General features: G+C 42.6%; 1 protein-coding gene across 4 annotated transcripts; it reads left to right on the top strand.

Moving 5' to 3' along the window:
* Nucleotides 1–1,251: 1,251 nt before the first annotated feature.
* On the top strand, nt 1,252–21,402 carry mtrr (5-methyltetrahydrofolate-homocysteine methyltransferase reductase). Of its 4 annotated transcripts, none has more exons than XM_018754218.1 (15): nt 1,252–1,303; nt 2,450–2,603; nt 2,787–2,940; nt 3,177–3,294; nt 3,537–3,912; nt 4,653–4,766; nt 5,966–6,119; nt 6,346–6,434; nt 7,404–7,584; nt 10,836–10,878; nt 11,425–11,617; nt 11,814–11,932; nt 18,806–18,898; nt 20,452–20,631; nt 20,768–21,402. In XM_018754218.1, exons 2-15 carry the CDS (start codon nt 2,460–2,462, stop codon nt 20,910–20,912), a joined length of 2,103 nt encoding a protein of 700 aa, XP_018609734.1. In that variant the 5' UTR covers nt 1,252–1,303; nt 2,450–2,459; the 3' UTR covers nt 20,913–21,402. The 4 variants fall into 4 exon arrangements, with proteins under 4 accessions (XP_018609734.1, XP_018609735.1, XP_018609737.1 ...); XM_018754219.1 differs by having other exon boundaries at nt 1,277–1,342; XM_018754221.1 differs by lacking the exon at nt 1,252–1,303 and adding an exon at nt 1,638–1,652.
* The last annotated feature ends 706 nt before the right edge of the window (nt 21,403–22,108 follow it).

A 22,108-nucleotide genomic window follows, 5' to 3' on the forward strand; every position in this document is an offset into this window, starting at 1 on the left:
GTTCATTAAAATTATTGCTAATTTCTTGCTTAGCCAAAATTTCTTTGTCCAGGCTTACCGGTTTTGTCAGTTATACACATCTTTCACTATCAGTAAGCTGTTATCCTAATGCAGGGTCATGGTGGTCCAGAGCCTATCTCAGAAGCATAGGGTGTCAGTCCATCACAAGGCAATAACACACATTTGCACACACATGTCTTTGGACTATGAGAGGAAACCAGAGCAGCTGGAGGAAACCCATTCCTTACCTGTAGAGAAGGTCTACCAACAGCCCCATTGTGGTGCCCACTTGCACAGTTGTTTCATGATAATTTTTTCATTAATATTTTTACTAGCGTAACAGGTGAAATACCATATTCAATGGTTCAACAGCACAGTCCTTCCTGCTACTTGAACGAGCAACACTAAGGTTCAGAATCAATGACCTTCGCCCTTTTACAACCTGCTCTACCAAAAATGATATCAGGGCCAGGGTTCATAAAATCATTTGGTATAATGAATAAATTCTTGTTTTACTTTCGAGCGTCTTCACACGCACATACATTGGTGCAGATATTTGAAACACAAAAGCATACATGAAACAGATAACTGTATAACCTGATGTGTCATTGTGTCGGCCTACCTACATCTATCATCTCATCAAGCCTATGTGTTATATTTATAGTATTTCTGTGCAATATTCTGTTAACTCGGGGGTGTGGTGGTGCAGCGGATTTGGCCAGGGCTTGCTCTGTGGTGGGTCTGGGGTTCGAGATCTGCTTTGGGTGCCTTGCAATAGACTGGCGTCCCGTCCTGGGTGTGTCCCCTCCTCTTCCAGCCCCACGCCCTGTGTTGCCGGGCTCGAGACAAGTGGTTATCGACATTGTGTGTGTTTGTCCTCTCTCTTATATTTGTAAATGTGTGTATGCGTACAAGAAGGGTGCAGTAGCACAGTAGGTTGGACCACAGTCCTGCTTCCCGGTGGGTCTGGGGTTCGAGTCCCGCTTGGGGTGCCTTGCGACGCACTGGCGTCCCGTCCTGGGTGTGTCCCTTCCCCCTCCAGCCTTACGCCCTGTGTTGCCGGGTAGGCTCCGGTTCCCCGTAACCCCATGTGGGACAAGCGGTTCTGAAAGCGTGTGCATGTGTGCGCTTCCATCTTTCTGCGCACCACGAGACGCGGCCGAACCACACGCTAAACGACTTGGTGGGACGTACTCTGAAGAACTGAGAGCACGTGTTGTCGCACGCATGCGTCAGTTCCGGCGTCGCCACGCAAGCGCGCTGTAGCGCGTGCGAACACGTTTCATACGCGACGGTGGTCAAAGTAGGTGTCTCGTCAGTGAGCGGTCCCGCATGAGGAACGGTAGCAAATAAAAGTTGTTTCGTTATTTCTTATTTATTGGTCGCGTGGCCGGGTGTTATTTCAGTTCTGCGAGTGTGCGCGGCTAGCGCTGACTTACTTCACTTCAGCCACCAAACTACAACACACACACGACGTGCCGAATTTTGCTTATTATTCCGCCATAAGTGTTTTCTAGATGTCGCAAACGAGGCAGGTTCGGTTTTACCGTTGAAATTTGAAGGACTTGATGTGTGAAGTGAGACGAGGCGAGGGCTTCAGTTCTTCTTCTAGCTCGTCCCGTTGCGGTCGCCGGTCCTTACACGTCACGCCGGTATTTCACTCCTACTTGAATCAATCAAAAATAATAATAATGAAACATAACTCACAAGAAGAAGTGGGCACTCCAACTCCCTCAGTGAGTCCCTCCTCCAAAAAAAGTTGTCCCCTGAAACCTGGTAGTTTAGTGGTTAAGGTCGCTGCTTTGGACCCAGGTCACAGGTTTAAATCCCACCTCCAGCTGTATAAAACGGGTAAAGAGTCGTACCTTAACATTGTAAGTCCCTCTAGAGGAAAGTGCCAGCTAAATGTGAATTTTTTGCTGTAAATCTGCACTGCAGAAACACATGAACTTGAAGACGCAGCAAAAAAGTGAATTGCTGCCCTGTGGTATACTATAAGGAGCTCCTAACCTCTACATCCTATTTATGTTAATAATTTCTTAATTTCAACATCCCGTCCATATTCTTAGTTCATTACTGAAGTAGTAGTAGTAATTAACAGTTCTTTTATTCCCATCCTTTTTGGGATGCTACATTAGCCGGGGACGACGACATGTTCTCATTGCTGTAGAAAACACGTGCGGTGCAGTACTGTACAGTAAAAGACAAGTCATGCAAAAACACCCTCTATATGCCTAAAAGCCAAAATTTCCCATATGAAATTAGACAGATGTGCTTATTTTTGCTTTTTGTTTTTCATTTCCACTTAAAATGCGTCCCTTTGCGGCTTTAGTGATGCCCCGGGGACAGAAGTGTTTTTTGGTGAGATGTGGTCGTAATGAGGACCGAGGTGTCTGTGAGATAACATAGCTGGGATCATCTCAATGTAAGTTCCTCCTCTTCTCCGCAGCACGTCGGCGATGCCCTGTGAAGCGAAGAGCCGCTTTCTGCTTCTTTACGGCTCCCAACGCGGTCAAGCCAAGTCAATAGCAGAGGAGATATGTGACCAGGCAGAGGGGCTCGGAGTTGTGGCCGATGCCTACTGTTTGAGCCAAAAAGAAAAGGTAATTGAGTGTTAAATAATTGTGGACAAGAGTAATTTCATCTTCAGCACTTTGCCAAGTATGGTTTACGCTACCGAAGCATTGTGGATGTTTGAAAACAGTTTATATGACAGCCAAGGGGAGGACCATTAGCGTGATCATTACTGTGTAGCTGAGAGTAATTTGCTGTGAAAATGTTTCCAGTATAATTTAGAGAAGGAAATCGCTCCGGTAGTTTTCGTTGTGTCTACAACCGGGGATGGAGAACCTCCAGACACGGCCCTTGCGTTTGTGAGAGGAATCAAAAAAAAGACTTTGCCCAGCGATCACTTTGAGCACATGCGCTATGCACTTCTAGGTAAGAAATGTCTATTCTGCACTGACTCTGTCCTTGGGTATTTATCCATTGCGTTGTTAGAATTCCTATTTAAATAATGAGAATGGTCATACTCAGCTCAAGTGTCTCTTCATTTAAATAGCAATACAGGGGGAGAGTAATTGTTACTGCCATCCTGCTTGACTGGCGTTTCGCAGAATAAAATGAACATTTATGATTTTTCTATATTTTTTTTTTAAAAAACATGTTTGATCAAGCCTTGGGTGACACAAACTACTCCAATTTCTGCAACTGTGGAAAAACTATTGACAGCCGTCTCCAGGAGCTTGGTGCAAAGCGCTTTTATCCAACAGGACACGCCGATGATGGTGTTGGGTAATGTGAAACCATTTAATTTTGGCTTATATATATATTTTAGATAAATATTATCAGACATTGAATCGACAAAGTAGGATCATATTTAAAGCATAATTAATAAAGCTGAGTAAAAAACTGTAGGGTCTGTTGATACTTGGAGATATTTGCAGTATTCAAGAAGTTGTAGGATTTCTTTATTTTTCAGAGTTGGCTTAGTTATGTGAACTTTTACACATTTTGTTATTCTGTTTGTGGTTTAGACTGGAAATAGTGGTGGAGCCGTGGATTGAGGGACTGTGGGAAGCGGTTAGAAAAGCTTTATCGGAAATGTCCGCCTCTGGACAAGAGAGACTCGACCAGGCAGAGACTGACCCAAACGGTTATGTTGGAAAACAAGACGAGCCAAACACTGACAAATTCGGAGGAGACTTGAATATCCAACTACTGAGTCTTCATGACCCAGTTCCAGGACTTTCCGACGTAGGGCCTCAAAGGGAGGGGGCTGGGGCTGAGGCTGGGGCTGCGTACACCTTGCTGACACGTTCCCAGCCCCCAGTGTCGGAGTCCTCTCTCAGCATTCCCACACTGCCTCCTCCCTTCATCGATGTCCAGCTTTTGAACACGTCACCACAGGAGGTAATCTCTCCTTTTTGCCCTTTGGGGGACTCCCACAGGATAACTGCTGCTTCTACGTGCTGCTGGATATTCCACAGCAGTTCAACCTACATCGCTTTAGCTATGGATACAGTTCTTAAAATTCTTTTCAGGTTTTGCTGGGAATATTGCGATTTGTTTCTTACAACCATATAAAGGTTTCTAAAGGCGCAGAAGGTGGAGGACACCAAATTGCCATGTCACAGTGTACATGGATGTTGAAGACAACTGATGCTCAGTTCATAGTCAAGGTTTTGGAAGAAAGAAATGAAAACTGCATTACGACTGTATAGCTGTTAGTAAGCAAAAGCAGCTTTTTTTTTTTTCAAAAACATCAGGATATATACACACACAACTTTGGGTCAACAGTATTGGCCCTGTCAGCACTTGAGCCAGTAACTTTTTGTATGAGATGAAGTTTTTTTAAAATTTTTTCTTTTTTGTAATTAATCAGAATTTGTGGTTTTATGGTTCATTACGCATATGCTTAAGGAAAATAAAATGCTCCATAAATGGCATCATATATTCTTTGCAATTCCTTTTTTGAACGTTGGAGTGCTTACTGTAATATGGTACATAGCCTCAGTCACAGCGGAAAAAGAAAATGAAGTACGCAGCTAATTACTGCATAGCCAAAATTCACCCATAAATATCCAGCAGTTTTGTATTGATAAGCACACACGTAAATTGGAAAAAGGGATATAATTGTTTTGTCCCCACAGAACAATGCTCCATTTCGTAAAGAAGCTCTTCCCCACGTTCCTGTATCAAGGGCAGTTCGACTCACTGGAGAAGGAGCTGTGAAAACAGCCTTGTTGCTAGAACTGGATGTTTCTGTAAGTCACTTTGCTTTGTTCCAACAATCCACTCTTTGCTTTTAACTGTTTTGTAATCATTCATGTTTTTAAGATGTAAATACAGATCAGTGCGCTATGAGTTGAGCTGTTGCTAAAGTCGACTTGCTTTCGCTTCCTTTGAATATTTCACAGTTATACTTTATAGTTTATTCAGGGCTGCTGCTTAGATGGGTGAAGATTATAGGGAGCGTAGTGTGCGTAGCAGTGTAAGTCACCTTGGATGAAGGTGTCAACTAAATGCTCGATATCAATCGTATGTTGCTTTGGAGGAAAGCACCTACTAAATGAATAGGGCAGCATGGGTGGGGTGACATGGTGGCACAGCGAGTAGTGGTGCTGTCTCACAATACCTGGGTAGTGCAAGAGGACATGGGTTTGAGCCCTGCTCAGTCTGTGTGGAGTTTGCATGTTCTCCCTGTGTCTGTGTGGGTTTCCTCTGGGTGCTCTGGTTTCCTCCCACAGTCTAAAGATGTGCTGTTCAGGTTCCCCCATAGTGTGTGAGTGACAGAGTGTGTTCCACTGATGTATGGATGAGTGACCCATTGTAAGTAGTGTATCTAGCAGTGTAAGTCACCTTGGTGAATAAGGTGTGTGGCTGATAACACTACATAGTATCCATTGGAAGTTGCTTTGGAGAAAAGTGACTGCTGAATAAATAAATACATGTAAATGTCTCACGTTGCTCAGCTGTTGTCATAATTGCAAAGGCATGTCTGGCCATTTAATGGGTATCAAATGAAAATCCTTACAGTCGAATTCTAACTGGAATGGATGTATCTCACGACTGTACTTTGATACCCTCATCCTTCAGCGCAAAGAACCTCACTGAATGGCTCAGCAGGTTAAACATTACCGAAGGTCAGAAGACGAATGTTCTTTAAATATAGCACCACCTGCTGTCCCAGCCATGACATTTTCATCTATCAAAATGATGATTTTATTTAAATCATTTAGCTGATGCTTTCTTCCAAAGTGACTTACAGTAGTAAGGTACTTACCCATTTATACAGGTGGGTAATTTTTTTTTTTTTATTGGAGCAATTTTAACACATGCATTTCTCAAGGGTATTACAGTTGAGGTGAACCTGCAACCTTGGGGTCCGAAGGCAACAGGTGTAACCACTACACTACCAGCTGCATTTTGTCAATTCCATCCTTCCACCTTCCCTTCTTTTCAGGAGCATCAAATGGATTACCAGCCTGGAGATTCATTTGACATTCACTGCCCAAACAGCTGTGCCGAGGTGGACGAGCTGCTGCGGAGACTGGGCCTGTCCCAACAGAAGTCCTGCAGCGTCCAGCTGCAGTTGCGAGCAGACACCAAGAAAAAGGGTATGCTGCGGGGGGATGCGCACACAGCTTTCAAACTGTGAAAGTTCTCACCTAGGAGAGCCCTCACAGTGAGGGAGGTCACAGAAACACGTGCTGTGTGTAGAAGCTAATGGGTATGCTGAGGACCCTCTCACAGCTTTTGTCTTATTGTGGTAATTAATTTCAACCTCTAACAGGTTTGATAATCTGGGTAGTGAGTAACACTTTTTTCTTTTTGCCCCAACAGCTGCACAGATCCCCAGTTACATTCCAGAAAGGTGTTCACTGCAGTACCTCTTCACCTGGTGTCTAGAAATCCGGAGCGTTCTGAAAAAGGTGCTGTTTTAACTTGTTTCAGAAGGAGCGCACACAAGGCAACATAAAAAAATGTGGCAATAAACAGACCCTTGTATGTCCTTCTGAGACCTAGCTGTTCATTTTTGTTCACTCAGGAGCACAGAAGTATATCTCGCAGACTGTACATGCTACAGTAGTAAGTCGTTATAGAGGCCATTCGTCTCACACAGGGCAGTTTATGCTGGTAAATGACAGAGCATAGAAATCGATCCATAAACTTTTTTTTTTCTTTTTTTGTTTTTTGCTGGATCTCAGGAGGATATGAACAGTTTGATTTTTTTTTTTTTTTTTTTTTTTTTAAATGGTGTGCCAGTGTTTTTCAAAGAGAAAGTCAGACAAATGCACTCATAGATTACAGGCTGATTTCCAGTGTTTTAATCTTGTTTTACAATACACTGGGTTTATTAGTGTATAATATTGCTGATATCATATATGTTGCCAGGATTCTTGAGCTAAGTTTCACATGGTCAAATAATTGCAGTTCTAGCTAGGGGACAGCTAGTGGCATAGTGGTTAGAGCTGCTGCCTTTGGAACCAAAGGTTGCAGGTTTGATTCCATCTGCAACTGTAGTACCCTTGAGCAAGGTACTTACCCTAAATTGCTTCAGTAAAACTATCCTGCTGTATAAATGGATAAATAAGTATAAGTAGCTCAACATTGTCAGTTGCTTTGGAGAAAAGCCTCAGCTATATGAATAAATGTCAGTGTACTCACTTTGGGTGAGAAGGTTTGCATCAGTACAAATACTGTGTGTGAACATTCCTGTAATCATCAATCTGTTCTGTTTTTTTGTCAAATGACCGCAGGAAGTGTGGATTCTTAGCATTGTGTTGTAGATGAAGGATCAGTTGATGGTTCGTGGGTTTCCCTACATGTGAGTGCAGACTGGCCAGAGTTGCACGTCTGGCACAGCTTGCGTGACGCACGTCTCTTCTGTACCTGTGTAGGCTTTCCTGCGGTCCCTTGTCGAATACACTTCGAACCCCGCTGAGAAACGCCGGTTACAGGAGCTGTGCAGCAAGCAGGGCTCAGCTGAATACAACAGCTTTATAAGAGACCCCGGGTTGTGCCTGCTGGACCTGCTGAGAGCGTTCACCTCCTGCTTGCCGCCTTTGAGCATCCTCATAGGTCAGTGCGTTTCCCTTCACCAGATGCATGAAGAGGGCTTAAGTGGTCAGGCTTTGCACACCTTGTGATAGTCTGCCGTTGCGTCCACCTTGTACCTCTCTTGGGTCCTGTGCTTCTTAGGACGGATCAGTAGAACACTTACAGGACAAACGCTTACTGGAAATGATTCCTACAGTTTCTAATCAGGTCAGATCAATAAAGGTCAGAACAGATGCATACCTTGTAGAACAATTTGACAGAATGGAATTTATAGCTTTATCCAACATATGTTAAATTATTAAAATATAATTATTTATATATTTAAAGTATATAAACAGGCATTTTGAAGCATATACAGGCACGTGCTGTGTGTAGATACACACACACACACACACAACTGGAATAGTGAAAACTACATTATTTGATGGGATTCAGTGCAAGGCTGCAGTGCTGACCAGTATGTCACGTGCTTCCCATTGTCAATATAATGTATAAAACTGTCATCAATGTACACTGTATACACCATAATATATAATTATGACCAGTGTGCAGAACTGCCAGCAGAGGGCAGTAGAGGCTTTAAAAACGTTATTGTATTATACAAAACAAAAAGTTAAGCACAAGAGCGGCACATTAATTATTGGTTTTAGTTTTAAAACTGAGCTTCAGTATAAGTGGTCTTTGAAGACTTTGTTTTTGAATATTACAAAGAGAGAGAACATAATAGTCTTACTATTGAAACCATTCAGTGATGCATTTAAGGTTTGTATGCAATTGATTTTAAGTGTGTTTGTGATTGCCTTGTGATGATGGACTGGGATCCTGTCTGCTGTACCTTGTTTCCTGTACATGAGGGATAGGCTCCAGACCATGATAATCTTCCAAGTGGAGTGGTTTCTGTTGATGGGTGGATAGATGGATGGATGCCATAATAGTAGCACACAAAGGTTGTTTTTTTTTTTTTTTTTAAATATGGTTCTCTAAATTAAAAGCGTTATGTGTGTTTATTCTTTTTTTGACTACGGAGCTGGTGGGCTTTATAACACACTGTGGCTGTGCAGAGCAAGTTGGCAGTTGAAAGAAATGTGCTAAATGAAAAATGTGCTGGAGACAGCAGTTTGCTAAGCTATTGTTTGCTGTGTTGTGAAATTGCATGAGCCCTGATGTGTAAAACAAGGATGTGTTGAAGATGGGGCGCACTGGATAATGCTTTATAAATTTTTGCTATTTTAACATAGTTCATATGCAAACAAACCAGGCATGCTGTAGCTCTGTCAGCTAGTCGCGTGAATAATATCCTGCATATTATTTTACTGAATACAGAAGTTCAAGAAGTAAACTTGGCAGAAAAAATGTTATTTCCGCTACTTGTACCCACATAACTGGATGGGAAACTATGATTGGTGCCTTTTCATAGCACTTTTATATGACTAATTCATGATTTTGTGAAATATTGGCATGATAAGGGGACAGCTGGTAGTGAAGTGGTTAGAGTTGCTGCCTTCAGCCCCCAAGGTTGTAGGCTTGAATCCCACCTTTGGTTGTAGTACTCTTGAGCAAGGTACTTACTTTGAGTTGCTCTAGTAAAATTTCGCAGCTGGACTAATGGGTAAATAATTGGAAGTAGCTCAACATTGTAATTCGCTTTAGAAAACGGCATCGGTTAAACAAATAAATGTGTTAAGATAAAAGTTTGAGCGGTGTGTCTCAATACCTAAAGGTATACTAGTCAAGTGAAAATAGGCCAGTTCTTATGGGTAAAAGATGTTCTTCATATATTTTTGCTAAACATCATGGATTTGCTGTAAAAACACATGCCTTTTAATAGACTCATTAATCACAGAAAAGAAATATACAGTGGCCCAGCGGTTAACACTACTTCCTTGCAGCTCCTGTGCTGTAAGTTTGGATGTGGGTTTGAATCTTGTCCAGTCTGTGTTGTTTGAATGCTCTCCCTGTGTTCACATGAGGGTCCGTCTGGTGCTCTGCATTCACCCCACAATTCTTGGATGTGTTTAGGTGAATGAGTGACTTTGGATTACTCGTAGTGTGTGTACGTATGAGTAAAAGAGTGTTTGCCTGGTGATGAACTGGTGTCCCATCAGGGGTCTGCTCTGCCTCATACCCTGTGCTTCTGGGATAGGTTCTAGACTAGCACAGCTCTGTATGGGACAAGAAATGGGACAGCTGATAGTGTTGTGGCTAGCACTGCTGCCTTTGGACCCAAAAGTTGCAGGTTCTAATACCAACCCCTGCTGTAGTACTCTTGAGCAAGGTACTTACCTTAAATTGCGCCAATTAAATTACCTAAATGGGTAAATATCTTAATATTGTAAGTCACTTTGGAGAAAAGTGTGAGTTGGAGAAAAGTATAAGTCATTTTGGAGAAAATCTAAATGAATATATATGAATGCAATATGGAAGTGATTGATAATGAATGGATCGATGGCAAAGGTAGCTCAGTAGCAATGTTTGAGTGCCAAACCTTTCATAATTTAATGAATCTGGTAATTTTTTTTTTGTAGCTAATTGAGCTGAAATGGTTGAATATCCCAGGCGATACAACAGGTACAATAGTAGTAGTAAAGTATTGAGAAAAAGCATAAAGTAATTTTACATGTTTATATATCCAGTTTGTCTTTATTCTCGGCTCAAAATGATCTGCTGGAATGAGATGGGTAAACTAGAAGAGTGGGGGTATGACTGGGAGGGAGATTCTCATGTTCAGAGTATATCTTTTGAATAATCTTGTACTTTTTTGGGAAGAACAAGTCTGTAGATAGTATTTACAATTATATAGAAGTATATCTGTTTAGGGATTTTGATGTTTTGCATGTGGAGGTGAAAGCAGAGTCATAGATGCAGGAGTCTGTACTTTTAGTGTAGGAAATGTCCGCAAGGACGCAGGAAGTCTGTCCCTGTGCGAGTGTAAGTGTTCCAGTTTCTCTTGGAGTCCACGGGGACTCGTCTCACGCCAAGTTAAGGCTCAAAATAGAGAGCACCCCTGTGTCCTTTACTGGCACAGTGGCCAGCAAGTTGGCATGCTCAGATGTATACTTGTCCATGTTTACCTCGTCAGAAAAGTTTGCATGCCAATACTCAACACCTGTGTGTGTTAATTATGGACTATTGAATCACTGCAGCTCTCTTACTTCTTCAGTATTTGTTTTCTTCTCAGTGGTACAACTGTTACTGTTCACATCAGTGCTGTGAGTGGTTTTGGATATGTATTATCTATCTACGTATATGTTGTTTTTTTTGTTTGTTTATAGAGCATTTGCCAAAGCTGCAGCCTCGGTCTTATTCAGCAGCAAGGTAAGCATATGATTGTGCATTACATCCTCATCACTCACTATATGTGATTAATCTGTGGTTTTTGAAGTAGCTCTTATGGAGGCAAGTTTTATAAAGCATTTTTTAGGTGCGGTCTAAAAAAAATTGGTGATGGACAGCTTCCTTGTTTTGATAATTTGAAATGCATTAAGGCCCAAATTTTTCATATTGCTTTGTAGACTTGGCAGAAACAACCAAGAAAAAAAACCTTTTATTAGACTCAGCTCTTATTTGCTTTTATTATCACCCTGCTTGGATCCACTGTGTTTTATAGCAGCAGAGTGCGTGGAATATTTACCTTTTTCAAATGTGTCAGTCACATGGATTACTTTCCTGAACATTACATTTTTCCAGCGTGCCGCTTACTCTGTCGAGAAATCCCCAAGTTGGAGCAGGGACTGCAGGTCACCGGAAGCTTCCAGATCATTAAAGAATGAAGGGTCTGACCAGCAGTGGTTCGCTATGGCGAAAAAGGCTTTGCTCCCGATTGCTCCACATAACCTTCTTAGCTCTGTGGCTCCTCCTCAGCTCCAGCCTCAGCCACCCGGGGAAGCTGCTCTTTGTCTTCAACATTGTCGAGTTCCCAGCGTGCGCTGAGCGCCCCATCCCGAGAAGAGGCGTGTGCACCGGGTGGCTGGCGGACATGGTGTCGTCTGTCCTACAGCCCTCCGGAGGGGTTCATACTCAGGAGATGAACCCTGGACTTCAGACTTCACCAAAGGTGAATTGGGCTCCGCAAAAAAGCATGTTTTGGAGGGGGGTTGTGATGGTGTTCCGTAGTACCTTTCACTCCCCTGTGTCACGCTAATTGTAAACACCCAAAGATGTCACAATGGAACGTGGGTAATAAATGGTACCTATCTATAATTCTCTAGCACATTCTGAAGAAGGTCATGTTCTGATGAGCTCTTTTTCAGGTGTTTGTGAGTCTCCGCCCAAGCTCCGCCTTCCACTTGCCTGCTGACCCCACCGTGCCAATTGTCATGGTAGGACCCGGAACTGGCGTTGCCCCTTTCATTGGCTTCCTCCAGCACAGGTATGCAACACCTAATGTTCCAATGATGAAGCGGTCTGGGTATTCATTACGGCGGCAGGTGGGTTGTGTTACATTACACTGGGAAGTACAGCAGGAAGTGGGCTGTGTTGCAGTAAAGCAGGAAGTAGGTCGTGTTACATTACAGTGGGAAGTACAGCAGGAAGTGTCACTTTACAGCGGGAAGTGGTTTCTGTTCCATCACAGCAGGAAGTAGGTTGTCTAACATTACAGCGGGAAGTAGGATTTTTGATGTTATAGCAGAAAGTAAGCGGGAAGAGGGCATGGTGCATTGCAGACTTAGGTTGTGTTGCTATTTTATGTTAGAGCTGGAAGTGGGTTGTGTTACCTTACCGTGGAAGGTGGTGGGGGCAGATGCGCAGTACCCAGCAGCTGTACACTGAAGCTAGTCACTGTGTCTTGGGAGAGGGTGTCTGCCTGCCTTGTGGCTAAAGTGTCGCTAAGTTATGTTCGCGGCACATAACTCATTCATATTCTCAGGGCTCTAATACATTGTACTGGAATATTATGACTCAAGGCAATTTTCTTGCTGAAAATGAAACATGCGGACTGGCATTGATAGGTAATATCAGCTTGCATGTAAGGCAGTGGGAATTGACCTTGATACGAACGTAAGAAAAAGTCACTTTCGGGAAAGGAGAACTGAGGGAGCGTACGGCTCGGAAACTCATTTTGACTGGACTACGCTTAGCAGGCCTCGCCCCTAATGACGGCCACCCCATACAATAAAAGCACCGCTTCCCCGAAATCCGCGTTTTAGCAGAGAGCGTGTGCACCTCTCCGCTGTTCCCACTGCTTTACATAATCAATGAAGAGGTTCCATTTTAGGGATGGATCAGGCGTTTTTGGGAAGATGTACAAAAGGTTGTATCAGATATTCCTTGCTTGGGGATGTTAGTGTGCCAGCCAAAACAGTTTATTAATGCAGGCATACCACAATTTAGAGAAAATAATTGAATTCTTTTGAAACTGGATTTTTATTACTTCATACAATTACAGGTCAAACGGAGGTGTATTGATTTGGAAGAACAATGTGGAAAAAGAGTAACGAAATGCATACTTTGTCTAGCAGTCTATAAATAAATCCCAGGCGTAAAGTTGCAGTTCTGACTTTCTGCAGCGGAATCTTGATGTTGTGAACCAATTTAATTTTTTTTTTGTGTGTGTGTGTGTTACGCTGTGCCCGCGGGAGCTGCATACAAAGGTAGTTTTGCCGAGGTAATCACACGCGCCCGAGGAGGAATGGTTGACAGAGCTCTCTGACCACCCCCAACCACCCCCCCACCGTGGTGGGTGGACTGTGGAGCCCAAGGTCGACACGGTGACGCAGTGCTCCACACAATACATTATTGTACAGTCCTGCCCCTTGTCTCAACTGTACTTTTGGCTCACATTTCCTGCAGTTTTTTTAAATTTTTAAAAAAAATATATGTTCCAGATGTCTGCCTAGTTTAACTGATATAAATTTCTGTGTCTTAACTTCTCTCTGCATCCCTTTTTCCGCACACTATCTTCATAGCAATGTTCAGTCCCACTACTTAAGTTCAGATAAAAACTACTACTTGTTCTTATTTAGCAGGTATTTGTCTAAAGCAGCTTAAATTAAGATGTTTACAATTATTTACCCAGCTCGGTACTTTTTTACTGGAGTAGTTCAGGGTAAGTACTTTTCTCAAGGGTACTACAGCTGGAGGTGGGATTCAAACCTGTGGCCTTTGGGTTTAAAGGCAGCAGCACCAACCACGAAACTACCAGCTGTTTGAAGCAACATACAAGTTAGGCAGCTTACTTTCGCAAGGCAACTTACAATGTCAGGGAGTACCATACTTACATTGTACGATAATGAAACGCACAAAATGCTGGTTTATAGCCATCACTATTAATCTACAAAAGCTGTATGTTAATTTATCTTAAATGGACAAAATGTGTGATCTGAATTGGTTTCCCTGTCACCTAATCAGTGGTGGGTGGTTACACATTTAAAGATGCCCCATGCAGTGTCTCCTTTTGGTGGAGTTGTCTTGCTTGGCTGCCCAGGTAACTCGAAAGAGGAGAGGAGGTCAAATGCAGCTTGTCTGTGCGCTGTTTCACTGGCCCACCGTCTCACTCCATGGATGTAACATGTGTGTGGTTTAGACCAGACTCTAGTGTCCAGTATTTGGAATTCATAACATCGTCATTGGGGGGGGTGGCACGGATGGTTTGGCCTGTGCCTGCTATGTGGTGGGTCTGGGGTTCAAGCCCTGCCTGGGGTGCCCTGCGGCGAAGTGATGTCCTGTCTAGGGTGCCTCAGCCCCGTGCCTAGTGCTGGAAGGTAGGCTCCGGCTCGCCACGACCCCGCCTAGGGAAGAAGTGGCTGCAGCAACTGCAAAAAAACATCATCGTGTAACAGCAGAGTGGTTCCTCTGTTTCTACTCTTTACATGGAGCACTGTGTTTGAGTTTTTTTTTTTTTTTGTACATAAACAAAAACAATTGTCGTGATGAAATTGGAACCACAGGCTTCAATGATTTCACTTTTTTCAGTGTTCGGTAGATTCAGAGTATCACAGAATTTGCAATGCGGTAAGAATCTGGAAGGTCTGTTCACACGGTTCACATTCTAATGGTGTTGAAGAGTTTTGTGAGTGAAGTAAGTTTTATGGAGGTACTGTGGGCTAAAAGGGGACAACTGGTTTCTCAGCTTCTTGTGTGTGGGTTCAAATTCACCGCAGTCTGTGTGGAGTTGGCTGTCCTCCCTGTGTCACTGTGAGTCTTCCTCTTGTGTGTATGTGTGTGTGATGGCCCTGTGACGAACTGGTGTACCATACAAGGCGTACTCTGCCTTGCACACCATGCTTCCAGGATAGGTTCCAGACCGCTGCAGCTCTGCACTGGGCAAATAGTTATTAATTATGGATGAAGTAAGAAGTTTCAGGATGTTTAAATGAAGAGACTAATTCAAGAGAAGTTTAATTGTTCCAGTAAAACTTTTGTAGCTCTAGCCACGCTTAAGTAATTGTAAATGATTTAGTACAGCGTACATCACATTGTAAGTTGGCTTACACAAGGGTACCGGTTAAATAAATGTAAGTTGTGCAGTTGTCAGGAATCCAGCTTGATAGCGCAATTGGGCGATATAACACAGAGGGTGTTTGGTTTCGGCCTCTTGCTAGCGCTACATCCTGCAAGCTCCCAGATAAGAACATTTTATATCGTGCTGCCTTCAGAGTTGGCGTGACGTTTTTAAATCGGGTTAATTTAGAGATACACTGCTGTGTTACAGATGTACTACTAGAGAGCAACTTTCTCAAAGAAAAGCCAAGTTCCTCTACTCCTGGACTTAGTGGAACAGTGTTCCATGGGCAGCTAGTGTGGCAGTGGTCGAAGGTGAGCAGTACAATTGAATCAACACTAAGTTTAGCTTTTAGGTTGCATGAAGTTACTGAATCCCAGTTTCTGGGTCAAACGTGTATCTTAGTTGGCTTAGTTTACATTTACGCATTTAGCAGATGCTTTTTTTCAAAGCGACTTACAACGTCAACATACTTAGAATTATTTACCCATTTACACAGTTGGGTAATTTTACTGGAGCAATTTATAGTAAGTACCTTGCTCAAGGGTACTACAGGTAGAGGTGGGAATTGAACCTGCAACCTTGTGAGTCTGAAGGTAGCAACTCTAAGCACTACACTACTAGCTGTTCATAGTTGAAGAAAAAACATGCACTATGTTGTTGTATTTTTTTTTAATATATTTATTTGCATGTTTGATGATTAACTCAAAATGTTATTTTGGGGGGTGTGGCAGCAACTAGCATATTGGTTATAGAGCCATCACCTTGCTGTAGTATCCTTCTATAAAGTACTTACCCTGAGCCAACAAAGTAAATATTACCAAGTGATATAAATGGGTGAATCGCTGTATTTAGCTCAGTTTATAGTGCTTACATTGTGCTGATACTCAAAAAAAGTAAACATTTTACATTACGATGGAGAAAAGTGTCCACTTAATTAACAAATGTAATATTTTTTGTGATTTCCTGATCACCTTTTTCCTGTTACGTTTTTACAAAGAGCTCAGGCTGTCATTGACAAGCACGTTTGGAAACAGTTGACTGCAGTTAATATGGATATCTTTTCATACCCTTTCATTTTTCGTGTATTTCTCTAGTTTTGCGGAAAGCATTACGGTGCAGAAGAACGGCCTGCTATTAGTTGTGACAAAATGAAAATAACGCAAGTATGTTTAGAGCTCCGTTCACAGCAGGCTGCTCCTTTTCTATTATGGCCCCAAACTGCCTTTCTGGGAGGTTTGTAGTTTCGGTGCTTTCAGCAATAAGTTCTTTTGAACGTGCGTGTTAAAAATGTAAATGCTTCGGCCCTCTTATGACACCACACTGCTTTGTGCAGTTTCAGTTCTGTGTTGAATCTTTTCTTCTCGGGAAACCATCAATGAAGAACTGTGTGGAAACTTTTTTTTTTTTTTTTTACTTATATAAAACAATAGATGCAGGCAATTTGTTCCTTGCGCGTTCTCCATCAGACAGTCATTATTTGGCTGTGAGGGACATCGTCCCATCCCCCACCCGAATTCACAGGTTATTTCCAAAGCTATTTTTCCAAAGGCTCGATCTCTGCCGGTCGCCGGAGCGCACCTCATTTGTATTCATGATGGAGCTCATTCGCTCTGCTGTGTGACATAAAATGGAATCCAGGTTTTCATATTGGTATTGATCCCTTCTGGGCTGCATAAAACACTCTAAACCTATTTTATTGGAGTCCATTTCCTGATTGGGTGCTGCACTCCCAGATGTTAACTGGGAAGGAGGGGGACTATTTGGACAACGCATGTTTTCTGCAAGCAATCGCACAGCCGGGGCCTTCTTACAACCCGGATCGTGGTATAGTTTTGATTGGCTGAGCAGCTTCCATACGGCAAGGATGGAGTTGCTCTTTTTTTGCTCCCTTAATGTGAATTGGACGGAAACCAGGGCTGCAAAGGCATTGTGGGAAAGGCAGATGCTTCTGCAGCCTCCACTGGCGCAGGTTGGTGAGACGATTAGGTAATCAATGTAATGCAAGCGTTAATTGCAAATTATTTTGGCAATAGGGGTGACTTTCCATAAACGAGGGAAGCGTTGCTGGCATAGATTTCAGCAGCATACAGAATTAGGTTGGACATTTTTCATGGACAGTTGGGAAATCAAACAAATCGAACATCTGATTATGAAGTAATGCTCCTATCGCAAGGCAAATAACAGGGCTCTATAGTGGGGAAGCTGTGTTTATTGAGTTTAGCTGTCACTTTGCACAAACAGCTCTTTATGGTAAATGTGAGCAATTGTTTTTTTATAGCATTTAATTTCAACATTCTGCAAACAAAACATTTAGCAAATAATCCATAAATTACTTTGTTTGATAGACACAGTTGATGTATTTACTGTTTGAACTGATGCTAAGTAGTCTTGTCTTTGGGAGGGGGGTGTGGTGGCGCAGTGGGTTTGGCCAGGTCCTGCTCTCTGGCGGGTCTGGGGTTCGAGTGCCGCTTGGGGTGCCTTGCAGCGGACTGACGTCCCATCCAGGGTGTGTTCCCTTCCCCTCCGGCCTTGCGCCCTGTGTTGCCAGGTTAGGCTCTGGTTTGCCGCAATCCTGCTTGGAATAAGTGGTTGTAGACATTGTGTGTAGTCTTGTATTTTATATGGGCGTTATACCATGAACTGGTCAATGTGGTGGTGCAGCAGGTAGCACTGGTGGTGCCTCACAGCCCTTGAGCTGTGGGTTCTGGCTTAGTACATTCCCTCCGTGCCCCACATTCACGTGGGATTCTTCTTGGTGCTCTGGTTTCCTCCCACAGTCCAAGACTTGTTTTAGGTCAATTGGTGACACTAAGTTGCACAGTGAGTGAGTGAGAAAGATTGCCATCAAGCATGTACCCTGCCTCACACCCCATGTTTTGAGGATAAGCTCCAGACCTCTGCGACCCTGCACTGGAAAAATGGTTATAGATGATGGATGTATAGGAAAATGAATATCTCACTTTTTACTTTAAACATTGGTGGAAATGGGTCAAAGGTGAAGAAGCGCTTACATTATACTTTTCTGGTTGACTGCAGTGTTTTCCTTCTGAGCTTTTTTGCAGTTCAGGTTGTTAGGTTTACTTTTTTAATGTCACCACTTTTTTGTTCATGTTTTTAAAAAAAAAAAAAAAACACAAAAATAGCTTTTCAGTTTAAAAATTTACAGCAGTAGGTTGGACTTACAACTTGAGGCCACAGTGTTATTGGTTTAAGTCCTGTGAGGAGTGGTGCAATTGTACAATTGAGAAAAGTACTTTCATTACTTCACTAAATATCCATGTCTGTACATGAATGAAGTGTAAATTTGTAGCTGTAAGTTACCATTGATAAATGAATCTGCTAAGGAATGAAATTATATGTGATCTATTTATGGGGACGAAAAATGAAGATATTTATTAACAAAAGGGTGCTTTCAAGCAGACAGATTGGGATGTCTTGAGCATGCCTGTGTGGGAGCTTAGTAAAGATGAGGGTTGGCAGTGTTACCTGTGCCAGGCTCATGCCAGGCAGCAGGTGTGGCACACTGATAGGGCACATGGCAATCTGTGTCTTGCCATTATGTCCCATCAACGTGAGATTAGCCAGATCCATAGGTCCCAGGAGAAATCACTGACACAATCATTTTTTCTTTTCCTTGTGTTTTCGCAAAACTGGAATACGCACATGCGTGCACACACATTTTCCTAGTAGCAGTCCCTGTGCAACTAGATAAAATAATTCTTTATTGCCGTTGCTTCATTTATTGTGTATCCATTATTCTACTATATTCTATTATTTAATTTTTCTATCTTCTGACAGGGAGAAACAAAGGCAAGAGAACCAGGAGGCAGCCTTTGGAGAAACATGGTTATTTTTTGGCTGCCGATACAAAGATCGGGAGTTTCTCTTCAGGTAGGCAGACTGTTTCCACACTTTGATTTAAACAACGGTCACTCAGAAACACCCTTTTTTTAAAAAAAAAAAAAAATTACTTTTGAATCCTTTGAACATGTTAGGCATGTGTTATGTGCATAAATGGAGTGTTTTTGTGTACAGAAGTAAAATTGCTGAAACACCAATTATTAATATATTACAAACCCACAGACGATGATTAATAACTGCAGTGCTGCATTGTTCCTAAATAAAAAAAAAAAAAGTAATAGGCAAGGAATAATTCAAAGAAATGGCACAAACCAATGCCTGTATATTTAATACACAAAATATTTTGATATAGTTGTAAATAACATACACAGCTGTTGATTACTGCAGTGTGATCCTCCCACTCCATGCAGTCATTTTGACAGCTCAGTCCTGTTGAAATGTATAACGTGTAGAATTGAGCATGGCAAGGCTCTGCTGAAAGCACATCTGTTTTCACTTTATCAGCTTTTGAGGCTTCAGCCAGCTGAGAATCACCAAGCAGTGAGCTGTAAAGTGAGAACGGATAGATAAACAAGGCATGCTTTTGATATTGTGAAAAGGTATTGCTTTTCAGGCCGGCCTTTTAGATGGCTTGAATTCTATGATGACTGTAAAGACGGACACTCGAAGGGGAGGGGAATAAAAAACCCTTATGCATAGATTCCTAATCAACCCTAGCGCTTGACATCTGTATAGAGCAGTGAAATCGATATGACCCACAGTCTTCTAAATTAATCCAGACAGCCAGACTATTTCACCTGCTGTTTGCAATTTTTATTTAGCAATATGGGTTTCAGACGGAGAAACAGGTCACTCAGAGCCCCTTGAAGGTCAGGCGTCACCAAGGTGTTCCCTTCCCCTACTTTTTTTTTTTGGAAATATCGAATATCGAGACGGAAAAGCAGAGCACAGTGTTTCAGAGGAGAGGGACTCTGCTTTGTGGTTGCGGCATAGTGGATGGTTTTTAAATTCACTCCCCCAACACAGCTCCACGCTGTAACTCGTGGATACTGTCGTACCACGTATAAATGTGGAGGTCACCTTGGGGTGGGGGGCGGCACCCTGTTGAGTTTAAATGGAAATCTTTCTGTCTGGCATTAATGGATCTGTGAATAGCGGACCTTGGAGAGCGGAGTTAACGTGTCCCTAAGAAGGCCACTTCGCTCAAGGCCGATAGAAGTGGAGAACACAAGACCGAGCAAGCAGACCAATTTCATAAAAAGGCCACATAGCAGAGCAGGCCCAGGAAGATAGATCGCGCCATACCTTTCTTATTTATTCTCCATTTTCCACTGCTGCTCCATTTTTCCATTACAAATCATCAATAAAAATAGTGAAGTATTTCAGCACTACTTCAGATAACGCATTTGCCAGGCACATAAAGGCAAGAACGAACAACAATGAAATGATTAACTTCAACACTTTATAATATTATAAATCAGGGAAACCGAAAAGCAGCTGAAGCGTTATCTTCTGTAATGCCATACTAACAGAGGAAGCACATTATAATGTTGTCAGCCGTTTAAGAACATTATTTCACCCAGGGAGGAGCTGGAGAACTTTGTGGCACGTGGCACGCTAACGCATTTGAAGGTGTGCTTCTCCCGGGATGCCGGCGATGGAGAGGAACTCGGGCCTAAGTACGTCCAGCATAACCTCCACCTTCATGCCCAGCAGGTCGGCAATGTTCTGCTCAAACAAAATGGCTGCTTCTACGTTTGCGGGTAAGCAGTCGCTCCCTTGTTATCATACACAAATTTTAATGAATTGTAACACAGCATATCGTTGGTCTTCTCTCTGCCTTTTGACTTCTAGCCTGGCAGCTTATCAGTTGCTGCTGGTTTCTCTTACACTTTGCAGGGATGCGAGGAACATGGCGAAGGATGTTAATGAAGCCCTGATCGAGATAGTTGGCAAGGAGCTGCAAGTGGACAAGTTGGAAGCCATGAAGGTGGTAGCTGGGCTGCGGGAGGAGAAGCGCTACTTGCAGGACATTTGGAGCTGAAGGGCACTTTCGGCGTGATGCGGGACCTCACAGGGCTGCATTTTGAAATGAAAGTATCTCAGTCTATGCAGAATTCTCTTTAGTTTGTTTTTAAAAAAATGCTGTAGTCTGTCCTTGCAGTGCAGGCCCTGGCTCAGAGCACTGTTTTCGAGTCAAACGGTGAAGCAGCTGGATGTTAAATGTTATTTATATTCGAGAGTTGCTCCCATTTCTATAATGAGCGCGACTCTGCCATTTCGTTTAATACAGACCCTGCAGTGAATGCCAAATGTCAGCTTAAAAAACTGCTCTCATGAAACTGACCTTATCTTTTAAAATATTCTTTTACTTTTGGGGGGAAAACATTTTATTTTAGTGTATTTCATCATCTTATCTCAAGTGTGGCTACCGCCTATTTTTCTACTGCGAGTTTTGCTCACAGTGTAGATTCTTAAGTACGGGTAATATCTGGCAAATGGAATGTTACAATAAATCATATTATATAAAAGTAGCACATTCATTTTTTTCTCAGTTCACTTTGTTTGTAAGCCTTAACACTTGCTTTCTCTTTCAAAAGCTGTTTCTCAAAGAAAATTAGAAGTCAGCTATGTGTTGTGTGACCAATACTGACCGATTTTCCTTAGATTAATATAATTCGGGTAAAGTTACTTTTCCTTGCAATGGACTGGCATTCCGTCCAGGGTGTACTCTGCCTAGCCTTGTACCCTATGCTTCCAGGGTAGGTTCTGGAGCACCTGACCTTGCATTGGAAAAGTGGTTATTGACAATGGATGGATGGTGTTCACAGTTAATGTAAATTTGGCACTTTGACTGCCTTAGGACCACAGGCCTCGCTCTCTCCTCGGTGCAACAACCGCTAATGTCTCTTAGAGGTATAAATACCAAAGAGTCCTAATTCAAAGCTACCTTGTTTGAGAAGCTTATTCAGTAAGAACAGAGCATGAATGTTGGAGGTTTATGTAAGTATATCTCCTGCACAGTGAGGGAGTGGTGGTCTTGCTAACTGGCCAACGCAACAGGTATTTCTTCTCTGCTCAGTGTTAATCATGGGAAAGAAAAATCAAGGAAGATGAAGAATGCAGAGTGATTAAGAGCGAATGAGCTCGGAATGAAAGATGTATAATTAAATTCCTCAAGGTGCCTTTCTTAATGTCCTGTAAACCTCTCATACAGATTTCTTAATTGTGGCAGAAAAT

This window comes from Scleropages formosus, chromosome 9, assembly GCF_900964775.1.
Source record: "Scleropages formosus chromosome 9, fSclFor1.1, whole genome shotgun sequence".
Classification (NCBI taxonomy): Eukaryota; Metazoa; Chordata; class Actinopteri; order Osteoglossiformes; family Osteoglossidae; genus Scleropages; species Scleropages formosus.

Bases quoted from the DNA above. Each gene is read 5' to 3' on its own strand.
- mtrr (XM_018754218.1), top strand. From the start codon at position 2,460: ATGCCCTGTGAAGCGAAGAGCCGCTTTCTGCTTCTTTACGGCTCCCAA. The intron at 10,879-11,424 runs GTAAGCATATGA...GCTCCTCCTCAG, and splicing joins CGGTCTTATTCAGCAGCAAG to CTCCAGCCTCAGCCACCCGG. The intron at 20,632-20,767 runs GTAAGCAGTCGC...TACACTTTGCAG, and splicing joins GGCTGCTTCTACGTTTGCGG to GGATGCGAGGAACATGGCGA.